The sequence below is a fragment of the Oncorhynchus kisutch genome, linkage group LG19, assembly GCF_002021735.2.
Source record: "Oncorhynchus kisutch isolate 150728-3 linkage group LG19, Okis_V2, whole genome shotgun sequence".
NCBI lineage: Eukaryota > Metazoa > Chordata > Actinopteri > Salmoniformes > Salmonidae > Oncorhynchus > Oncorhynchus kisutch.
This window is the reverse complement of record NC_034192.2, coordinates 40,589,578-40,608,593: the sequence shown is the minus strand read 5'-3', so window position 1 is coordinate 40,608,593 and position 19,016 is coordinate 40,589,578. Positions and strand designations below refer to the sequence as shown.

At 44.8% G+C, this 19,016-nt stretch overlaps 1 protein-coding gene across 6 annotated transcripts in view; it reads left to right on the top strand.

Annotated features, from left to right (window-relative positions):
- Positions 1-19,016, top strand: part of LOC109864828 (E3 ubiquitin-protein ligase RNF130-like) — a 120,801-nt gene that overhangs the window by 90,102 nt on the left and 11,683 nt on the right. For all 6 annotated transcript variants that reach the window (XM_020452811.2, XM_031798109.1, XM_031798110.1 and 3 more), the window contains 2 exons: positions 7,106-7,188; positions 16,537-16,633. In XM_020452811.2, coding sequence (XP_020308400.1) covers positions 7,106-7,188; positions 16,537-16,633 — 180 coding nt within the window. The remainder of the gene's footprint in view (positions 1-7,105; positions 7,189-16,536; positions 16,634-19,016) is intronic.

Sequence of the window (19,016 nt, the reverse complement as noted above, 5' to 3'; positions counted from 1 at the left end):
GACGGATATGACAACAGGCTACAGTGTCACTGGTCACAAATAACCAACCGGTTTCAGGCCACAACGTCCCTCTGGCCAGTAAATTATGTTAACCTGCTTGATGGCTTTGAACGTAAGAGCCCTTATGACTGAGTGGAAGGAGGGTTTGGGAGAAACAGCGACAACCGTGTGATAGCTCTTCCCCTGCTGTAACACAATGTCGAGCTCTTGCCATAACCATCGACAGCCGACAAGGACTGCTTGCGTAACAAGCTGCAGTCGAGAGCTAATTACATTATACCTGATACTGCCGGGATACAATACGACGCATTCTAAGCCAGTATGTTTGGCTGCCCTTCCCTTATCTATACAGCCTTTTATATGGTTATTACAGCGAACGCATAAATTCACTATTTGTGGACCCATGTGGGAACCAAAGCTGTAACTCTGGAGTTATGAGCAACATACTCCAACCAATTGAGCCATCACTTCTACTGTGTATCAGAAATTCATGTAGCAGCATTCACTGCATCTCTAACATGTTGCGGCTGCTATGGACTGTTATGCTATGAAGGTCATTAGTTTAATTAAACATTATTGCTCAGCTGGAGGGCCATTTCCTTCATAGACCAACAATATCACCATTGTTCAGCTCAATCAAAACGGAAGCGCTGTTGTTCAATTGATTGAAATACCAGTGCCAACATTAAAAGGTCAGCGCTGTCACCTATTTTTACCAGTCCCTAGGACATGGGCCAGGCCTCTGTCAACTCCATCTCGGTCAACACTGACGCTGGTCAACTCTGGGACCACTTCACCACGTTCAGTGAACTGGTCAGCTCTGTAACCCATGTGTCACAGTCCATATAGGACACATTCAGGCTGCGTCAGGGACTATTCCATCACATCCGTAGCCAACTGATAACACATCAGTTCTGTCTCATAGTCCAAAGTGACTTGTGGTGGTGAGAGACACTTCTCTGCCCTTCCACAACCCCAGTCATCCGCTGGCCCTACAAAGCTCAGATTCTGCCATCATGAAAATCTGCAATTAGTGACACAGATCTGCTTTATTTTAGCAGAAGCCTATTTCACACACGGCCTGGTCTGTGCTGTGTGCCTTGGCCTCATTCTGTGCCAGCAGCCTCTGTAGAGGACAACATTCATATTTAATCAGGCAGCCATTTACAGCAGCTTGCTTCGCTCACAGTGACAGGAGGTCAGGGTTGGGGGAAAATGGAGCAGACTCCCCAAGGTCTTAAAACTGGTCTACTGCCCCTCCCCCACTAGGTCAGATGGGCCTCAGTACTATGTTTTTGTCCTCTGTATCTCTGCATGGCGACCTGGTACGGATAACTATCTGTTCTATACAACCTGTCAGACTTGAGCAGAACTCCCATACGCTGAACTCCCATACGCAGGAGTACTTGTCACTGCTCTTCCAATTTTGCATAGCTCTTTCTAAATGGTTTAGTTGGTTGGAACAAAGTTAGAGAACTGGATCTTAAGCACTTACAAATTTCTAACATATTGTGTGATATACACTGCTCAACAAAAATAAAGGGAACACTTAAACAACACAATGTAACTCCAAGTCAATCACACTTCTGTGAAATCAAACTGTCCACTTAGGAAGCAACACTGATTGACAATAAATTTCACATGCTGTTGTGCAAATGGAATAGACAACAGGTGGAAATTATAGGCAATTAGCAAGACACCCCCAATAAAGGAGTGGTTCTGCAGGTGGTGACTACAGACCACTTCTCAGTTTCTATGCTTCCTGGCTGATGTTTTGGTCACTTTTGAATGCTGGCGTTGCTTTCACTATAGTGGTAGCATGAGACGGAGTCTACAACCCACACAAGTGGCTCAGGTAGTACAGCTCATCCAGGATGGACCATCAATGCGAGCTGTGGCAAGAAGGTTTGCTGTGTCTGTCAGCGTTGTGTCTAGAGCATGGTGGCGCTACCAGGAGACAGGCCAGTACATCAGGAGACGTGGAGGAGGCCGTAGGAGGGCAACAACCCAGCAGCAGGACCACTACCTCCGCCATTGTGCAAGGAGGAGCAGGAGGAGCACTGCCAGAGCCCTGCAAAATGTATTTATTTTTATTTTATTTTACCTTTATTTAACCAGGTAGGCAAGTTGAGAACAAGTTCTCATTTACAATTGCGACCTGGCCAAGATAAAGCAAAGCAGTTCGACAGATACAACGACACAGAGTTACACATGGAGTAAAACAAACATACAGTCAATAATACAGTATAAACAAGTCTATATACAATGTGAGCAAATGAGATGAGAAGGGAGGTAAAGGCAAAAAAGGCCATGGTGACAAAGTAAATACAATATAGCAAGTAAAACACTGGAATGGTAGTTTTGCAATGGAAGAATGTGCAAAGTAGAAATAAAAATAATGGGGTGCAAAGGAGCAAAATAAATAAATAAAAATTAAATACAGTTGGGAAAGAGAGTTGTTTGGGCTAAATTATAGGTGGGCTATGTACAGGTGCAGTAATCTGTGAGCTGCTCTGACAGTTGGTGCTTAAAGCTAGTGAGGGAGATAAGTGTTTCCAGTTTCAGAGATTTTTGTAGTTCGTTCCAGTCATTGGCAGCAGAGAACTGGAAGGAGAGGCGGCCAAAGAAAGAATTGGTTTTGGGGGTGACTAGAGAGATATACCTGCTGGAGCGTGTGCTACAGGTGGGAGATGCTATGGTGACCAGCGAGCTGAGATAAGGGGGGACTTTACCTAGCAGGGTCTTGTAGATGACATGGAGCCAGTGGGTTTGGCGACGAGTATGAAGCGAGGGCCAGCCAACGAGAGCGTACAGGTCGCAATGGTGGGTAGTATATGGGGCTTTGGTGATAAAACGGATTGCACTGTGATAGACTGCATCCAATTTGTTGAGTAGGGTATTGGAGGCTATTTTGTAAATGACATCGCCGAAGTTGAGGATTGGTAGGATGGTCAGTTTTACAAGGGTATGTTTGGCAGCATGAGTGACGGATGCTTTGTTGCGAAATAGGAAGCCAATTCTAGATTTAACTTTGGATTGGAGATGTTTGATATGGGTCTGGAAGGAGAGTTTACAGTCTAACCAGACACCTAAGTATTTGTAGTTGTCCATGTATTCTAAGTCAGAGCCGTCCAGAGTAGTGATGTTGGACAGGTGGGTAGGTGCAGGTAGCGATCGGTTGAAGAGCATGCATTTAGTTTTACTTGTATTTAAGAGCAATTGGAGGCCACGGAAGGAGAGTTGTATGGCATTGAAGCTTGCCTGGAGGGTTGTTAACACCATGTCCAAAGAAGGGCCGGAAGTATACAGAATGGTGTCGTCTGCGTAGAGGTGGATCAGGGACTCACCAGCAGCAAGAGCGACCTCATTGATGTATACAGAGAAGAGAGTCGGTCCAGGAATTGAACCCTGTGGCACCCCCATAGAGACTGCCAGAGGTCCGGACAGCAGACCCTCCGATTTGACACACTGAACTCTATCAGAGAAGTAGTTGGTGAACCAGGCGAGGCAATCATTTGAGAAACCAAGGCTGTCGAGTCTGCCGATGAGGATGTGGTGATTGACAGAGTCGAAAGCCTTGGCCAGATCAATGAATACGGCTGCACAGTAATGTTTCTTATCGATGGCGGTTAAGATATCGTTTAGGACCTTGAGGGTGGCTGAGGTGCACCCATGACCAGCTCTGAAACCAGATTGCATAGCAGAGAAGGTATGGTGAGATTCGAAATGGTCGGTAATCTGTTTGTTGACATGGCTTTCGAAGACCTTAGAAAGGCACGGTAGGATAGATATAGGTCTGTAGCAGTTTGGGTCAAGAGTGTCCCTCCCTTTTGAAGAGGGGGATGACCGCAGCTGCTTTCCAATCTTTGGGAATCTCAGACGACACAAAATAGAGGTTGAACAGGCTAGTAATAGGGGTGGCAACAATTTCGGCAGATAATTTTAGAAAGAAAGGGTCCAGATTGTCTAGCCCGGCTGATTTGTAGGGGTCCAGATTTTGCAGCTCTTTCAGAACATCAGCTGAATGGATTTGTGAGAAGGAGAAATGGGGAAGGCTTGGGCGAGTTGCTGTTGAGGGTGCAGTGCTGTTGTCCAGGGTAGGAGTAGCCTGGTGGAAAGCATGGCCAGCCGTAGAAAAATGCTTATTGAAATTCTCAATTATGGTGGATTTATCAGTGGTGACAGTGTTTCCTATCTTCTGACCTCCAGCAGGCCACAAATGTGCATGTGTCTGCTCAAACGGTCAGAAACAGACTCCATGAGGGTGGTATGAGGGCCCGACGTCCACAGGTGGGGGTTGTGCGTACAGCCCAACACCGTGCAGGACGTTTGGCATTTGCCAGAGAACACCAAGATTGGCAAATTTGCCACTGGCGCCCTATGCTCTTCACAGATGAAAGCAGGTTCACACTGAGCACATGTGACAGACGTGACAGTCTGGAGACGCCGTGGAGAACGTTCTACTGCCTGCAACATCCTCCAGCATGACCGGTTTGGCGGTGGGTCAGTCATGGTGCGGGGTGGCATTTCTTTGGGGGGCCACACAGCCCTCCATGTGCTCGCCAGAGGTTGCCTGACTGCCATTAGGTACCGAGGTGAGATCCTCAGACCCCTTGTGAGACCATATGCTGGTGCGGTTGGCCCTGGGTTCCTCCTAATGCAAGACAATGCTAGACCTCATGTGGCTGGAGTGTGTCAGCAGTTCCTGCAAGAGGAAGGCATTGATGCCATGGACTGGCCCGCCCGTTCCCCAGACCTGAATCCAATTGAGCACATCTGGGACATCATGTCTCGCTCCATCCACCAACGCCACGTTGCACCATAGACTGTCCAGGAGTTGGTGGATGCTTTAGTCCAGGTCTGGGAGGAGATCCCTCAGGAGACCATCCGTCACCTCATCAGGAGCATGCCCAGGCATTGTAGGGAGGTCATACAGGCACGTGGAGGCCACACACACTACTGAGGCTCATTTTGACTTGTTTTAAGGACATTACATCAAAGTTGGATCAGCCTGTAGTGTGGTTTTCCACTTTAATTTTGAGTGTGACTCCAAATCCAGACCTCCATGGGTTGATGAATTTGATTTCCATTGATAATTTATGATGATTTTGTTGTCAGCACATTCCACTATGTAAAGAAAAAAGTATTTAATAAGAATATTTCATTCATTCAGATCGAGGATGTGTTATTTTAGTGTTCCCTTTATTTTTTTGAGCAGTGTATATATTTATATATCTCAACAGTGAAGAGGCGACTCCGGGATGCTGGCCTTCCAGGCAGAGTTGCAAAGATAAAGACATATTTCAGACTGGCCAATAAAAATAAAATATTAAGATGGGCAAAAGAACACAGTTACTGGACAGAGGAACTCTGCCTAGAAGGCCAGCATCCCGGAGTCGCCTCCTCACTGTTGACGTTGAGACTGGTGTTTTGCGCGTACTATTTAATGAAGCTGTCAGTTGAGGACTTGTGAGGCATCTGTTTCTCAAACTTTCTCATCTCTCTATTCTGGTTAGCGCCCGTTTGCACTGTTCTGTGTAGGGAGTAGTACACAGTGTTGTACAAGATCGTCAGTTTCTTGGCAGTTTCTCGCATGGAATAGTCTTCATTTCTCAGAACAAGAATAGACTGATGAGTTTCAGAAGAAAGGTCTTTGTATCTGGCCATTTTGTAATCAAACCCACAAATGCTGATGCTCCAGATACTCAAGTAGTCTAAAGAAGGCCAGTTTTATTGCTTATTTAATCAGAACAACAGTTTTCAGCTGTGCTAACATAATTACAAAAGGGTTTTCTAATGATCAATTAGCCTTTTAAAATGATAAACTTGGATTAGCTAACACAACGTGCCATTGGAACACAGGAGTGATGGTTGCTGATAATGGGCCTCTGTACGCCTATGTAGATTTTCCATTAAAAATCTGCTGTTTCCAGCTACAAAAGTCATTTACAACATTAACAATGTCTACACTGTATTTCTGATAAATGTTACATTATTTTAATGGACAAAAACAAAGGCATTTCTATGTGACCCCAAACTTTTGAAAAGTTGTGTGTATGTGTGTGTGTGTGTGTGTGTACAGTCAGCGCATACATGTCGGACTAGGCTAGTGTTCCCAGGTATGACTAGAGAGATGACAGGTCTGTGTTGTCTCAGCTCTTCCTGGCGTATCGATCGGTCCCTCCCTGTTCGCTCGGCACCGCGTGCTAATTCAGTCCACGGCCAGGCGGGGCTGGGCACCAGTCTGTCCTTGTGCACCTCTGTGGCAGCTTCTCTACTGTCAGCAGAGATGGTTAGCCACCCTCCATAAATAACACAGCATTGATTACATCTCTGTCTCTCTCTCTCTCACATATTTATCAAACTGTTCTTTCTTTCTTTCTCTCTATCACACTTTTCTGCCATCTTTCTTTCAATCTATCACCCCCTCTTTCCTTCTTTCCTTCCTTGGCACTCTGCACCTCTCTTGTCATGCTTTGTGTCATCGCCCTCTATCGCTGTCTTTCACTCCCTCTCCCTTTACCTCTTTGCAAGTTTCACACCTCTTCTTCTCTCCTCTCTTCCCACCTTCCCCTCTCTCTTCCTCATATGGCACGCTTAAGCGTGACACCTTGTGATGGACATGCCAGGGCAGTCAGTCACAGACGTGCCGCCACCTGCCATGGCCGTTGTCACGGTGATGGGTGTGGTTGGCACGGCAACGTGGCCATCAGTTCCATCCCTGACATGCTGATTCAACAAGAGTACTCTACTTAATTGTACTCTGTATACTGAACATGTTTCCCCTACCATTATGTTCCTTTACCAAGCCAGCCCACCTGCCTACAATAATATAAAACTTTCAGTCCCAGCCCTACTGGATGTCTAAAGTGTATTGATGTCTCTCCAAACAAACATTCAAGAGGAAACACTGGCCATGTTTGGCACTGCACCTCGGCCTGTTGAACAAACCAGCTATTTATCACCTGGTTGATAGTGAATATGAATGGTCAAAAGCAAAGTGTCTGATTGATTGTCACTGTTCTTCCTCAGTAATAGATGGTTTTATGTTCATTGTAGCTGTCTGACACTGACTGGCCTGTTCTGTTTGTCTTCTGTGCTGCAGGAAACAGACCCAGACTTCAACCACTGCGCCGTGTGCATCGAGGGATACCAGCTCAACGACGTGGTCCGCATCCTGCCCTGCAAGTGAGTGTGTGTGTGTGTGTTTGGTGGGTTGACTGTGTGTGTACCTATATACATCCTAAGCTAGGAGTGTGGGACAGCCTGCCGCAGCCCTTGTGGCTCTTACACGCAACAAACTCTCGCTCGGATTTGGAATACAACATGTCCGCCATCCACTCATTCTCAATGTCACAGCATCCACTTACATCCCCTCCCTCCTCCTCTCCTTCCCTCCTTCCTCCTCCGATGTGCGTTTCTACCCCTCCCTGAAGTTTCTCCTCCTGTCTGAGGCAATCTCCACACCCATCCATCACATGGCACCCCCCCCCCCCCCCCACACACAGATCCGTCTCACACCTTTCCTGCTGATCTGCTCAGTGGGACGACTGCACTGACGCACATCAGACTAGACCAGAGACACACCTCCCCACAGTTCAGCCATAGTTAATTTGCACATATTAAGATGTATCACACCACCAATAAGCAAAGGTAGAAAGTTAATACTGTATTTCTGCAGGTGAGGTGACAAATCTTAAACCTTAAAAACCTTGATACAATAGGAGGAGTCTTACCTACCTGTCAATCACCTCTGGTTTGACCATTTGGGTCTGATTTAGGATCAGTTGTAGGACACACACATACAGCGTGTTGGTTTAGTGGATCACTATGGATCACTATCACTAAGGAAGTGGAAAATGTAATGTCAGTGAGAGATGACATTTAAGCTCTTGCCAGGAAAAAAGGAGCAAGAGAGAGGGAAAAGAAGATGGAGTTACGGAAAGTAACAGACCGGAGGAGGTATTGGAAGAAGAAAAAAAAGAATTATAACGAGCACGGGAAGGAGGGGGGGAGGTGAGAGAGCATGACAAAGTTAGAGAGAAAAGGGAGTTGTTATCTTGCTAAATGGAGTCTGGTCTGTTTTGCAAATGCAGACACTATCAAGGCCATCTCGTCTCGCTGCACACTGTGAGTCGTAACCCCTGCTAGGTAGCTCCGGCTATATTAAGATCCAGTGCTGCCAAATGACCTGCACCCACAAACACACACACTTCCTCTTCCTTCGACACACACATACAGTTGGAGTCGGAGGTTTACATAGACTTAGGTTGGAGGTTTACATACACTCGTTTTTCAACCACTCCACAAATTTCTTGTTAACAAACTATAGTTTTGGCAAGTCGGTTAGGACATCTACTTTGTGCATGACACATTATTTCACTTATAATTCACTGTACCACAATTCCAGCGGGTCAGAAGTTTACATACACTAAGTTGACTCTGCCTCTGAACAACCTTTCAAAATTCCAGAAAATGATGTTATGGCTTTAGAAGCTTCTGATAGGCTAATTAACATCATTTGAGTCAATTGGAGGTGTACCTGTGGATGTATTTCAAGGCCTACCTTCAAGGCCTACCTACCTCAGTGCCTCTTTGCTTGACATCATTGGAAAATCTAAAGAAATCAGCCAAGACCTCAGAAAAACAAATGTAGACCTCCACAAGTCTGGTTCATCCTTGGGAGCAATTTCCAAATGCCTGAAGGTACCACGTTCATCTGAACAAACAATAGTACGCAAGTATAAACACCATGGGACCATGCAGCCATCATACCGCTCAAGAAGGAGACACGTTCTGTCTCCTAGAGATGAACGTACTTTGGTGCGAGAAGTGCAAATCAATCCCAGAACAACAGCAAAGGACCTTGTGAAGATGCTGGAGGAAATGGGGACCAAAGTATCTATCTATATCCACAGTAAAACGAGTCCTATATTGACATAACCTGAAAGGCCGCTCAGCAAGGTAGAAGCCAATGCTCCAAAACCGTCATAAAAAAGCCATACTATGGTTTGCAACTGCACATGGGGACAAAGATCTTACTTTTTGGAGAAATGTCCTCCGGTCTGATGAAACAAAAATAGAACTGTTTGGCAATAATGACCGTCGTTATGTTTGAAGGAATAAGGGGTAGGCTTGCAAGCCGAAGAACACCATCCTAGCCGTGAAGCACGGGGGTGGCAGCATCATGTTGTGGGGGTGCTTTGCTGCAGGAGGGACTGGTGCACTTCACAAAATAGATGGCATCATGAGGGAGGAAAAGTATGTGGATATATTGAAGCAACATCTCAAGACATCAATCAGGAAGTTAAAGCTTGGTCACAAATGGGTCTCCCAAATGAACAATGACCCCAAGCGTACTTCCAAAGTTGTGGCAAAATGGCTTAAGGAAAACAAAGTCAAGGTATTGGAGTGGCCATCACAAAGCCCTGACCTCAATCCTATAGAAAATTTGTGGGCAGAACTGAAAAAGCGTGTGCGAGCAAGGAGGCCTACAAACCTGACTCCGTTACACTCCGTTACCACTGTTGTGTCGTCCGCAAACTTGATGATTGAGTTGGAGGCGTGCGTGGCCACGCAGTCGTGGGTGAACAGGGAGTACAGGAGAGGGCTCAGAACGCACCCTTGTGGGGCCCCAGTGTTGAGGATCAGCGAGGTGGAGATGTTGTTGCCTACCCTCACCACCTGGGGGCGGCCCGTCAAGAAGTCCAGTACCCAGTTGCACAGGGCGGGGTCGAGACCCAGGGTCTCGAGCTTGATGACGAGCTTGGCGGGCACTATGGTGTTAAATGCCGAGCTGTAGTCGATGAACAGCATTCTCACATAGGTATTCCTCTTGTCCAGATGGGTTAGGGCAGTGTGGTTGAGATTTCATCGTCTGTGGACCTATTTGGGCGGTAAGCAAATTGGAGTGGGTCTAGGGTGTCAGGTAGGGTGGAGGTGATATGGTCCTTGACTAGTCTCTCAAAGCACTTCATGATGACGGAAGTGAGTGCTACGGGGCGGTAGTCGTTTAGCTCAGTTACCTTAGCTTTCTTGGGAACAGGAACAATGGTGGCCCTCTTGAAGCATGTGGGAACAACAGACTGGGATAGGGATTGATTGAATATGTCCGTAAACACACCAGCCAGCTGGTCTGCGCATGCTCTGAGGGCGCGGCTGGGGATGCCGTCTGGGCCTGCAGCCTTGTGAGGGTTGACACGTTTAAATGTTTTCCTCACGTCGGCTGCAGTGAAGGAGAGTCCGCATGTTTTATTTGCGGGCAGTGTCAGTGGCACTGTATTGTCCTCAAAGCGGGCAAAAAAGTTATTTAGTCTGCCTGGGAGCAAGACATCCTGGTCCGTGACAGTGCTGGTTTTCTTTTTGTAATCCGTGATTGACTGTAGACCCTGCCACATACCTCTTGTGTCTGAGCCGTTGAATTGAGATTCTACTTTGTCTCTATACTGACGCTTAGCTTGTTTGATTGCCTTGCGGAGGGAATAGTTACACTGTTTGTATTCGGTCATGTTTCCAGTCACCTTGCCCTGATTAAAAGCAGTGGTTCGTGCTTTCAGTTTCACGCGAATGCTGCCATCAATCCACGGTTTCTGGTTTGGGAATGTTTTAATCATTGCTATGGGAACGACATCTTCAACGCACGTTCTAATGAACTCGCACACCGAATCAGCGTATTCGTCAATGTTGTCGTCTGACGCAATACGGAACATATCCCAGTCCACGTGATGGAAGCAGTCTTGGAGTGTGGAATCAGATTGGTCGGACCAGCGTTGAACAGACCTCAGCGCGGGAGCTTCTTGTTTTAGTTTCTGTCTGTAGGCAGGGATCAACAAAATGGAGTCGTGGTCAGCTTTTCCGAAAGGAGGGCGGGGCAGGGCCTTATATGCGTCGTGGAAGTTGGAATAGCAATGATCCAAGGTTTTTCCCGCCCTGGTTGCGCAATCGATATGCTGATCAAATTTAGAGAGTCTTGTTTTCAGATTAGCCTTGTTAAAATCCCCAGCTACAATGAATGCAGCCTCCGGATATATGGATTCCAGTTTGCAAAGAGTTGGATATCCCAACCGTGAAGCATGGAGGTGGAAACATCATTCTTTGGGGATGCTTTTCTGCAAAGGGGACAGGACGACTGCACCGTATTGAGGGGAGGATGGATGGGGCCATGTATCGCGAGATCTTGGCCAACAACCTCCTTCCCTCAGTAAGAGCATTGAAGATGGGTCGTGGCTGGGTCTTCCAGCATGACAACAACCTGAAACAAACAGCCAGGGCAACTAAGGAGTGGTGCCGTAAGAAGCATCTCAAGGTCCTGAAGTGGCCTAGCCAGTCTCCAGACCTGAACCCAGTAGAAAATATTTGGAGGGAGCTGAAAGTCCGTATTGCCCAGCGACAGCCCCGAAACCTGAAATATCTGGAGAAGGTCTGTATGGAGGAGTGGCCCAAAATCCCTGCTGCAGTGTGTGCAAACCTGGTCAAGAACTACAGGAAACGTATGATCTCTGTAATTGCAAACAAAGGTTTCTGTACCAAATATTAAGTTCTGCTTTTCTGATGTATCAAATACTTATGTCATGCAATAAAATGTAAATGAATTACTTAAAAATCATACAATGTCATTTTCACGATTTTTGTTTTAGATTCCATCTCACAGTTGAAGTGTACCTATGATTAAAAATTTGACCTCTAGCTGCTTTGTAAGTCGGAAACACTGCCGATTTTGCAGGTTATCAAATACTTGTTCTCCCCACTGTATATACTCCGCAACATGCGTGCACACATAAGCACTCAGCAGCGGACACACACTTTCTCTATTTTTCTGTCTCACACACACCACTGCGCCCTTGTCCGGCAGTCTTGTTCTTGGACACCATCTACTGTGTCTTCTCTGGCCTTGTGGATGTCAGAACATCCAGAGTGCACTCCTCTACTTGCCTCCTCTACTTCATCTCCTTCATCTGCACTAATGTGAAAGAACTGGACAGCTGATTCCCAGTAGACATCTGACCACCTCTATTTTGAATCTGTAGATCAGTTCAGATGGAGAGAAGATGGGTGTTCCTAGACTTAGGAGATGCACTGTTGCTCTTCAGTTGCAGCCAAATTATGTCTATGTTTAAGGGGTTACAGCCTACTAGCTCTGCTAATAGCTACTTTATTGAGGGAAATGTACTTACAATGATGTTGTCCCACCTAGCTATAATTTTTTTCTCTTTGTATTTATATTTTTTTGTACTTTTACCCCTTTTTCTCCAATTGGATATTTTGTGATATCCAATTGGTAGTTAGTCTTGTCCCATCGCTGCAATTCCCCTAAGGACACGGGAGAGGCGAAGGTCGAGAGCCGTGGGTCCTCCGATTCACAATCCTGCCAAGCCACACTGCTTCTTGACACAATATTAATTTAACACAGAAGCCAGCCGCACCAATGTGTCGGAGGAAACTGCATCCAGCTGGCGACCAAAGTCAGCGTGCAGGTGCCCGGCCCGCCACAAGGAGTCGCTAAAGCGCGATGGGACAAGGATATCCCGGCCTGCCGAACCCTCCCCTAACCCGGATGATGCTGGGCCAATTGTGCTCCGCCTCATGGGTCTCCCGGTCACGGCCGGAGGTGACACAGCCTGGGATCGAATCCAGGGTCTGTAGTGACGCCTTAGACCGCTGTGCCACTCGGGAAGCCCTAGCTATCTTAAGATGAATGCACTAACTGTAAGTCACTCTGGATAAGAGGGTCTGCTAAATGACTCGAATGTTAATGTTTAGTTTGGCCCAACTGACACAAGGACGATGTACCCACTCCTTCTTCAGACCAGTTCAGATCAGATATCAGAAATGTAAATGGGCCGTCTACCATTTAATGCTCTCCATCCATCCTGCTTATCCAGTTTCTGTCGAAGAGGAGCAATGAGAGGGGCTGGGAGAAGGGGAAGTGAAGAACACAGGTCCTTCCTATGAGGCAAAAAGGGCAAGACTTCATATACAGTATGTCCTCGTCCTCACAGAAGGTGTGGACGTGCTAATAGTCAGGCATGTTTCAAAATCGATAGCTAGCGTTAAAGGAAGTTGAAACTGTCTGAGCAGGGCTCTCCAGACCGCCTTCCCTCCAGGACATCTACAGCACCCGGTGTCACACGAAAGGCCAATAAGATCATCAAGGACCACAGCCACCCGAGCCATGGCCTGTTTACCCCACTACCATCTAGAAGGCAGAGACCGTACAGGTTCATCAAAACTGAGACCGAGAGACTGATAACCAGGCCATCAGACTGTTAAACAGTCATCACTAGCCGGCCTCCACCCAATACCCTGCCCTGAACCTAGTCACTGTTACTAGCTGGCTACCACCCTGTACTCTACTGTTTCACCCACTTTACATGTATATACTGTATTCTAGTCAATGCTCATCCTATATAACTACTGCTGTACACACCTTTTCTAATCATATATTGTCCATAATGTCTATACACACTATCAAATACAGATAGACCTGTATTCCAGACCCTGACATTGCTCGTTCTGATATTTCTTCATTAGAATTTTTTAATTTGTGTTGTTTTGTATTGTTTGTTATTACTGCACTGTTAGAGCTAGAAACATAAGCATTCCGTTGCATCTGCGATAACTTAAGCGAAATATGTGTACGCGACCAATAAAATGATTTGATTTGACTTCGTTGCAACTGATTTTAAACAGTGTTTTTTTGCCTCAGGCCTCAACCTGCTATTATTTAATTAGGTGAAAGACACACAATGCAATGCACAATAATCATTATGTCTGAACTACTGCATGTAATGGCCGTTGGTGGAAGAAGGTGAGGACCAAGGTGCAGCGTGGTACGTGTTCATATTGTTTATTCGAAACTGAACACTAAAATGCAAAACAACAAAGCGAACAACCGAAACAGTTTTATCTGGTGCAGACACAAAAACAGGAAGCAACTACCCACAACCCATAGTGGGAAAACGGGTTGCCTAAGTGTGGTTCTCAGAGACAACGTTTGACAGCTGCCTCTGATTGGGAACCATACCAGGCCAAACACCTAGAAATATAACACACAGAACCAAAACAATGCCCTGACCAAACTAAAATAGAGACATAAAAAGGAACTAAGGTCAGGATGTGACACTACATACATAAGTGTCCGTTAGTCTACCTAAAGAGCTCATTTCTGTTTGCAATCCATAGGTAGGCTAATTACAGATTTGGAGTAACCTGTGCAGTTGACTGGTCATGTTAGTAGTACCAAAATGTACCTTTTTGATTTGTGCCCTTCATCACGTATGTGGTTTTAGGGCACACTGCACTGCTACCAAGATGGATAACTATTATTATTATTAGCAACCTTGTAGTGTTTTGTAGAGGAGCGGGAAACACGAGAGGGAGAGAGAAGTTTATCGGTCCTTATCACGTGTGTGCATCCTCTGTGTTCGTACTGCTGCAGCCTCTGTGTTCATACTGTATCTCTGAAAACCAATCCCTCTGGTGCCTCCCTTAAGTACATGCTGCTATTCCCAATCAATAACTAAAAGCATTGAAGTAAGGGAGTACACTTGACCTGCCATCAGCCATTCAATTTGTCTCTGTACATTTAATATCAGTCTATAGGACAATGTCTTGTCAATAGAGGGATGATTTTCTGGTCAGACTTGAATGGACTGACAGGCAGGCTGGCTGGCTGGCAGGCAGTCAGACGGGAAGACAGCCAGGCAGGTAGGCAAGCGGACAAATATTTTAAATGCCGTAACATGTCATCTGGATAAACCAAACATACCAACCAAGACAGGAACAACAAACATAAGTATCTTGGTATGTTGTTGTTGTTATTGTTCTGTGATGGCATCTGTTATAGTATCTAATAGGTATCTACCCGTCTGTCCGACTCTGTTTTTACTCTGCTCTAAGAAAGAGTGTGTTTACTATGGTACCCTATTCCCTATATAGTGCGCTACATTTGACCAGAGCCCAATGGGCCTACTGGGATGCAGGCACAGACTGTGAGCGGAATCTTTTCCTGGTTGGAGTGTCTCACTTACAGCATACACATACATACAGACAGACTGACTTTACATCAGTCACACACACATTTACACTGTCAAACAATCACACAAACTACTACACAAGCTCACCCTTTTGACACATTCCCAAACACTATCACACTGGTTATATAAATAGACATGCACACACTCACACACACACACACACACACACACACAATCAAAGCTTATCGACACACACATACACGCGTATATCCAAGTCTCACTACAACCACAGCTTATCTAAAAGTCTCTCTCTTGCAGGACTGCTTCTTACTGCCCACTGACTTTCTCCCCAAGCCATTGTATGGTAAACAGACTCATCATTAATGCATGGAGCCCTTGTTTTCTGTGCCCCCCTTGAAAGAATGTAAAGCATTGGTAGAGGGCCGCTGCAAGTGGCTTCGATAAGGAACAGAACATGCCCAGGAAATGCCCGGCCATGTTAGACAGGCACTTAACAGAATCAACGTGCACTTTTATGTTTGTCCTTAGGAATCGGCGGTTAAGTATTTTCTATTATGCATGGTTGGTACTGGCACTTAAGGATTTGTTCTTTAGCGATGATGTAATGGGGCCTTGTATTGTTTTATGGATGCTCATCATGAGGATCTTTTAATGTTGAAATAATCTATGCACCACGCTTTTGATAAAGCCATTAAGCTGTTAAGGTTAGTGATTATATTATGAGGTAGGCAAGACAAGCTACAGGAAATCTGGTCCTAATGGTCCTTTTGAAGTGCATTGAAACTGGCCGTCCGGCATCATATCAAAATAGGGAGCAGACCACTATCTCAAACATGACGTTTCTCTCAGATCCACAATGGCTGTCTTGTGTCATGACGGACAGACAATGTCAACCTTGTGTCCAAGTTGCGCCACAGTGATCACTGTGTCTTAAAGCGTGACTCGTTTCGGTGACACTTTATAATAAGCTCCCTTAATAAACCATTTATAAACAGGTTGTAGAGAGTTGACTTACCATTTAAGCAATCTCTTAAGTCTTGTTTTATTCTTTTTTTATTTTAGGATCCCCATTAGCTGTTGCTGAAGCAGCAGTTACCTTTCCTGGGGTCCACATTTATACATTATATTTATTAAATACTATTTTAAGTAAACTGCCTTCTTCATCAGCATGCTAGCTTAGCATTAGCAAGCCTAGCGTGCTGACGAGAAAGGCAGTTCAATTAAAATAGTGCTTATGCATCAATGACTGCATGAGATTGCTTATTGACATTTACAAATGTAGGAATAATGATTCAGAAATAGTATGTAAACCTGTTAATAAATAGTTTATTGCAGGACCTTAATAAAGTGTTACATTTGCTCGTTCATACTCTAGGCCCTCCTTGTCAGCTCAAACAGAGCGGTCATTGTGCAATCGCAGGACGTAAAGACGGCCATGTCTGACTTTGAAGAGTCGCATGTAGGCTGTTGTGGGGCTTGTTTGTGAAGGTGGTTTCCTGCTCTTCAACCGTGTTCTTTGCTTCTGTGTGTCTCTGCACAGACATGTCTTCCATAAGCTGTGTGTGGACCCCTGGCTGAATGAGCACTGTACGTGTCCCATGTGTAAACTGAACATCCTCAAAGCTCTGGGCATCATGGTGAGTATTAGTATAGTCAGTATCTCAATTCCTTATCAGTAGAAATGCGTTAGAAGTCAGTATACAAATGTTATCCGGCAATGCCAGTACTCATTTAAAAATAAAAAAATGTGATCAACGTCACAAACGACTCTTGACCCAAATAATGAGGAAAAAGTTTGCCTTAATATATTGTCATTATCTCAATTTACATGGTTATGTTAATTAACAGTAGAATACAACACAACCTGTGTTGTGTTGTAGATTAAGGCCTATTTCCCCAGGTTGCCCTTCACATGCTGCTACTCCCCGTCATTGTGACAGACCATGTTCATCCTTTGGCGCGCTCAGTACGATGCAACTTTTTGGAACATTCAGACAGAAATAGGCAATGTAGAACAAACATGCCTCTCTGACATGTAGCATAAGTAGTCACATCAGCTTTATTCATGGAATTTCTATCTGCAACGTTTGAGAATGTTTGGCGACTGAACATGTCCCAGGCAATTGCGTAACCATCTGTTTATGCCAGCTGTGTATGACCTCATCCGTAGTCCTAGTATTCCCCCTGCTGGTAAGTTATGGAACTATTGCTCAGACTTCAGAAACTAGTCAAACCAGGACTAAAGTGGTATCATCACATCTGATGAGCTGCTACAAGAGCTATTTTCTCTGAAGTTAAGTGTTCATTTTAAGGTCATGGTCAAAATCAGGGTTAGCAATCAGCATGACCTAACAAGTTAATATGACACAAATTAGACTTTCCTCTAACCGTTGTGTTTAACCACTAGCCATAACATTCCTCTAACCGTTGTTTAACCACTAGCCATAACATTCCTCTAATCCTTCTTTAACCACTAGCAATAACATTCCTCTAATCCTTGTTTAACCACTAGCCATAACAGTCCTCTAATCCTTGTTTAACCACTAGCCATAACATTCCTCTAACCGTTGTTTAACCACTAGCCATAACATTCCTCTAATCCTTGTTTAACCACTAGCCATAACAGTCCTCTAATCCTTGTTTAACCTCTAGCCATAACATTCCTCTAACCGTTGTTTAACCACTAGCCATAACATTCCTCTAATCCTTGTTTAACCACTAGCCATAACAGTCCTCTAATCCTTGTTTAACCTCTAGCCATAACATTCCTCTAACCGTTGTTTAACCACTAGCCATAACATTCCTCTAACCGTTGTGTTTAACCACTAACCATAACATTCCTCTAACCGTTGTGTTTACCACTAGCCATAACATTCCTCTAATCCTTGTTTAACCACTAGCCATAACATTCCTCTAACCGTTGTGTTTAACCACTAGCCATAACATTCCTCTAACCGTTGTGTTTAACCACTAGCCATAACATTCCTCTAACCGTTGTGTTTAACCACTAGCCATAACATTCCTCTAATCCTTGTTTAACCACTAGCCATTACATTCCTCTAACCGTTGTTTAACCACTAGCCATAACATTCCTCTAACCGTTGTTTAACCACTAGCCATAACATTCCTCTAATCCTTGTTTAACCACTAGCCATAACAGTCCTCTAATCCTTGTTTAACCACTAGCCATAACATTCCTCTAACCATTGTGTTTAACCACTAGCCATAACATTCCTCTAATCCTTGTTTAACCACTAGCCATAACAGTCCTCTAATCCTTGTTTAACCTCTAGCCATAACATTCCTCTAACCGTTGTTTAACCACTAGCCATAACATTCCTCTAACCGTTGTGTTTAACCACTAACCATAACATTCCTCTAACCGTTGTGTTTACCACTAGCCATAACATTCCTCTAATCCTTGTTTAACCACTAGCCATAACATTCCTCTAATCCTTGTTTAACCACTAGCCATAACATTCCTCTAACCGTTGTGTTTAACCACTAGCCATAACATTCCTCTAACCGTTGTGTTTAACCACTAGCCATAACATTCCTCTAACCGTTGTGTTTAACCACTAGCCATAACATTCCTCTAATCCTTGTTTAACCACTAGCCATTACATTCCTCTAACCGTTGTTTAACCACTAGCCATAACATTCCTCTAACCGTTGTGTTTAACCACTAACCATAACATTCCTCTAACCGTTGTGTTTACCACTAGCCATAACATTCCTCTAATCCTTGTTTAACCACTAGCCATAACATTCCTCTAATCCTTGTTTAACCACTAGCCATAACATTCCTCTAACCGTTGTGTTTAACCACTAGCCATAACATTCCTCTAACCGTTGTGTTTAACCACTAGCCATAACATTCCTCTAACCGTTGTGTTTAACCACTAGCCATAACATTCCTCTAATCCTTGTTTAACCACTAGCCATTACATTCCTCTAACCGTTGTTTAACCACTAGCCATAACATTCCTCTAACCGTTGTGTTTAACCACTAGCCATAAC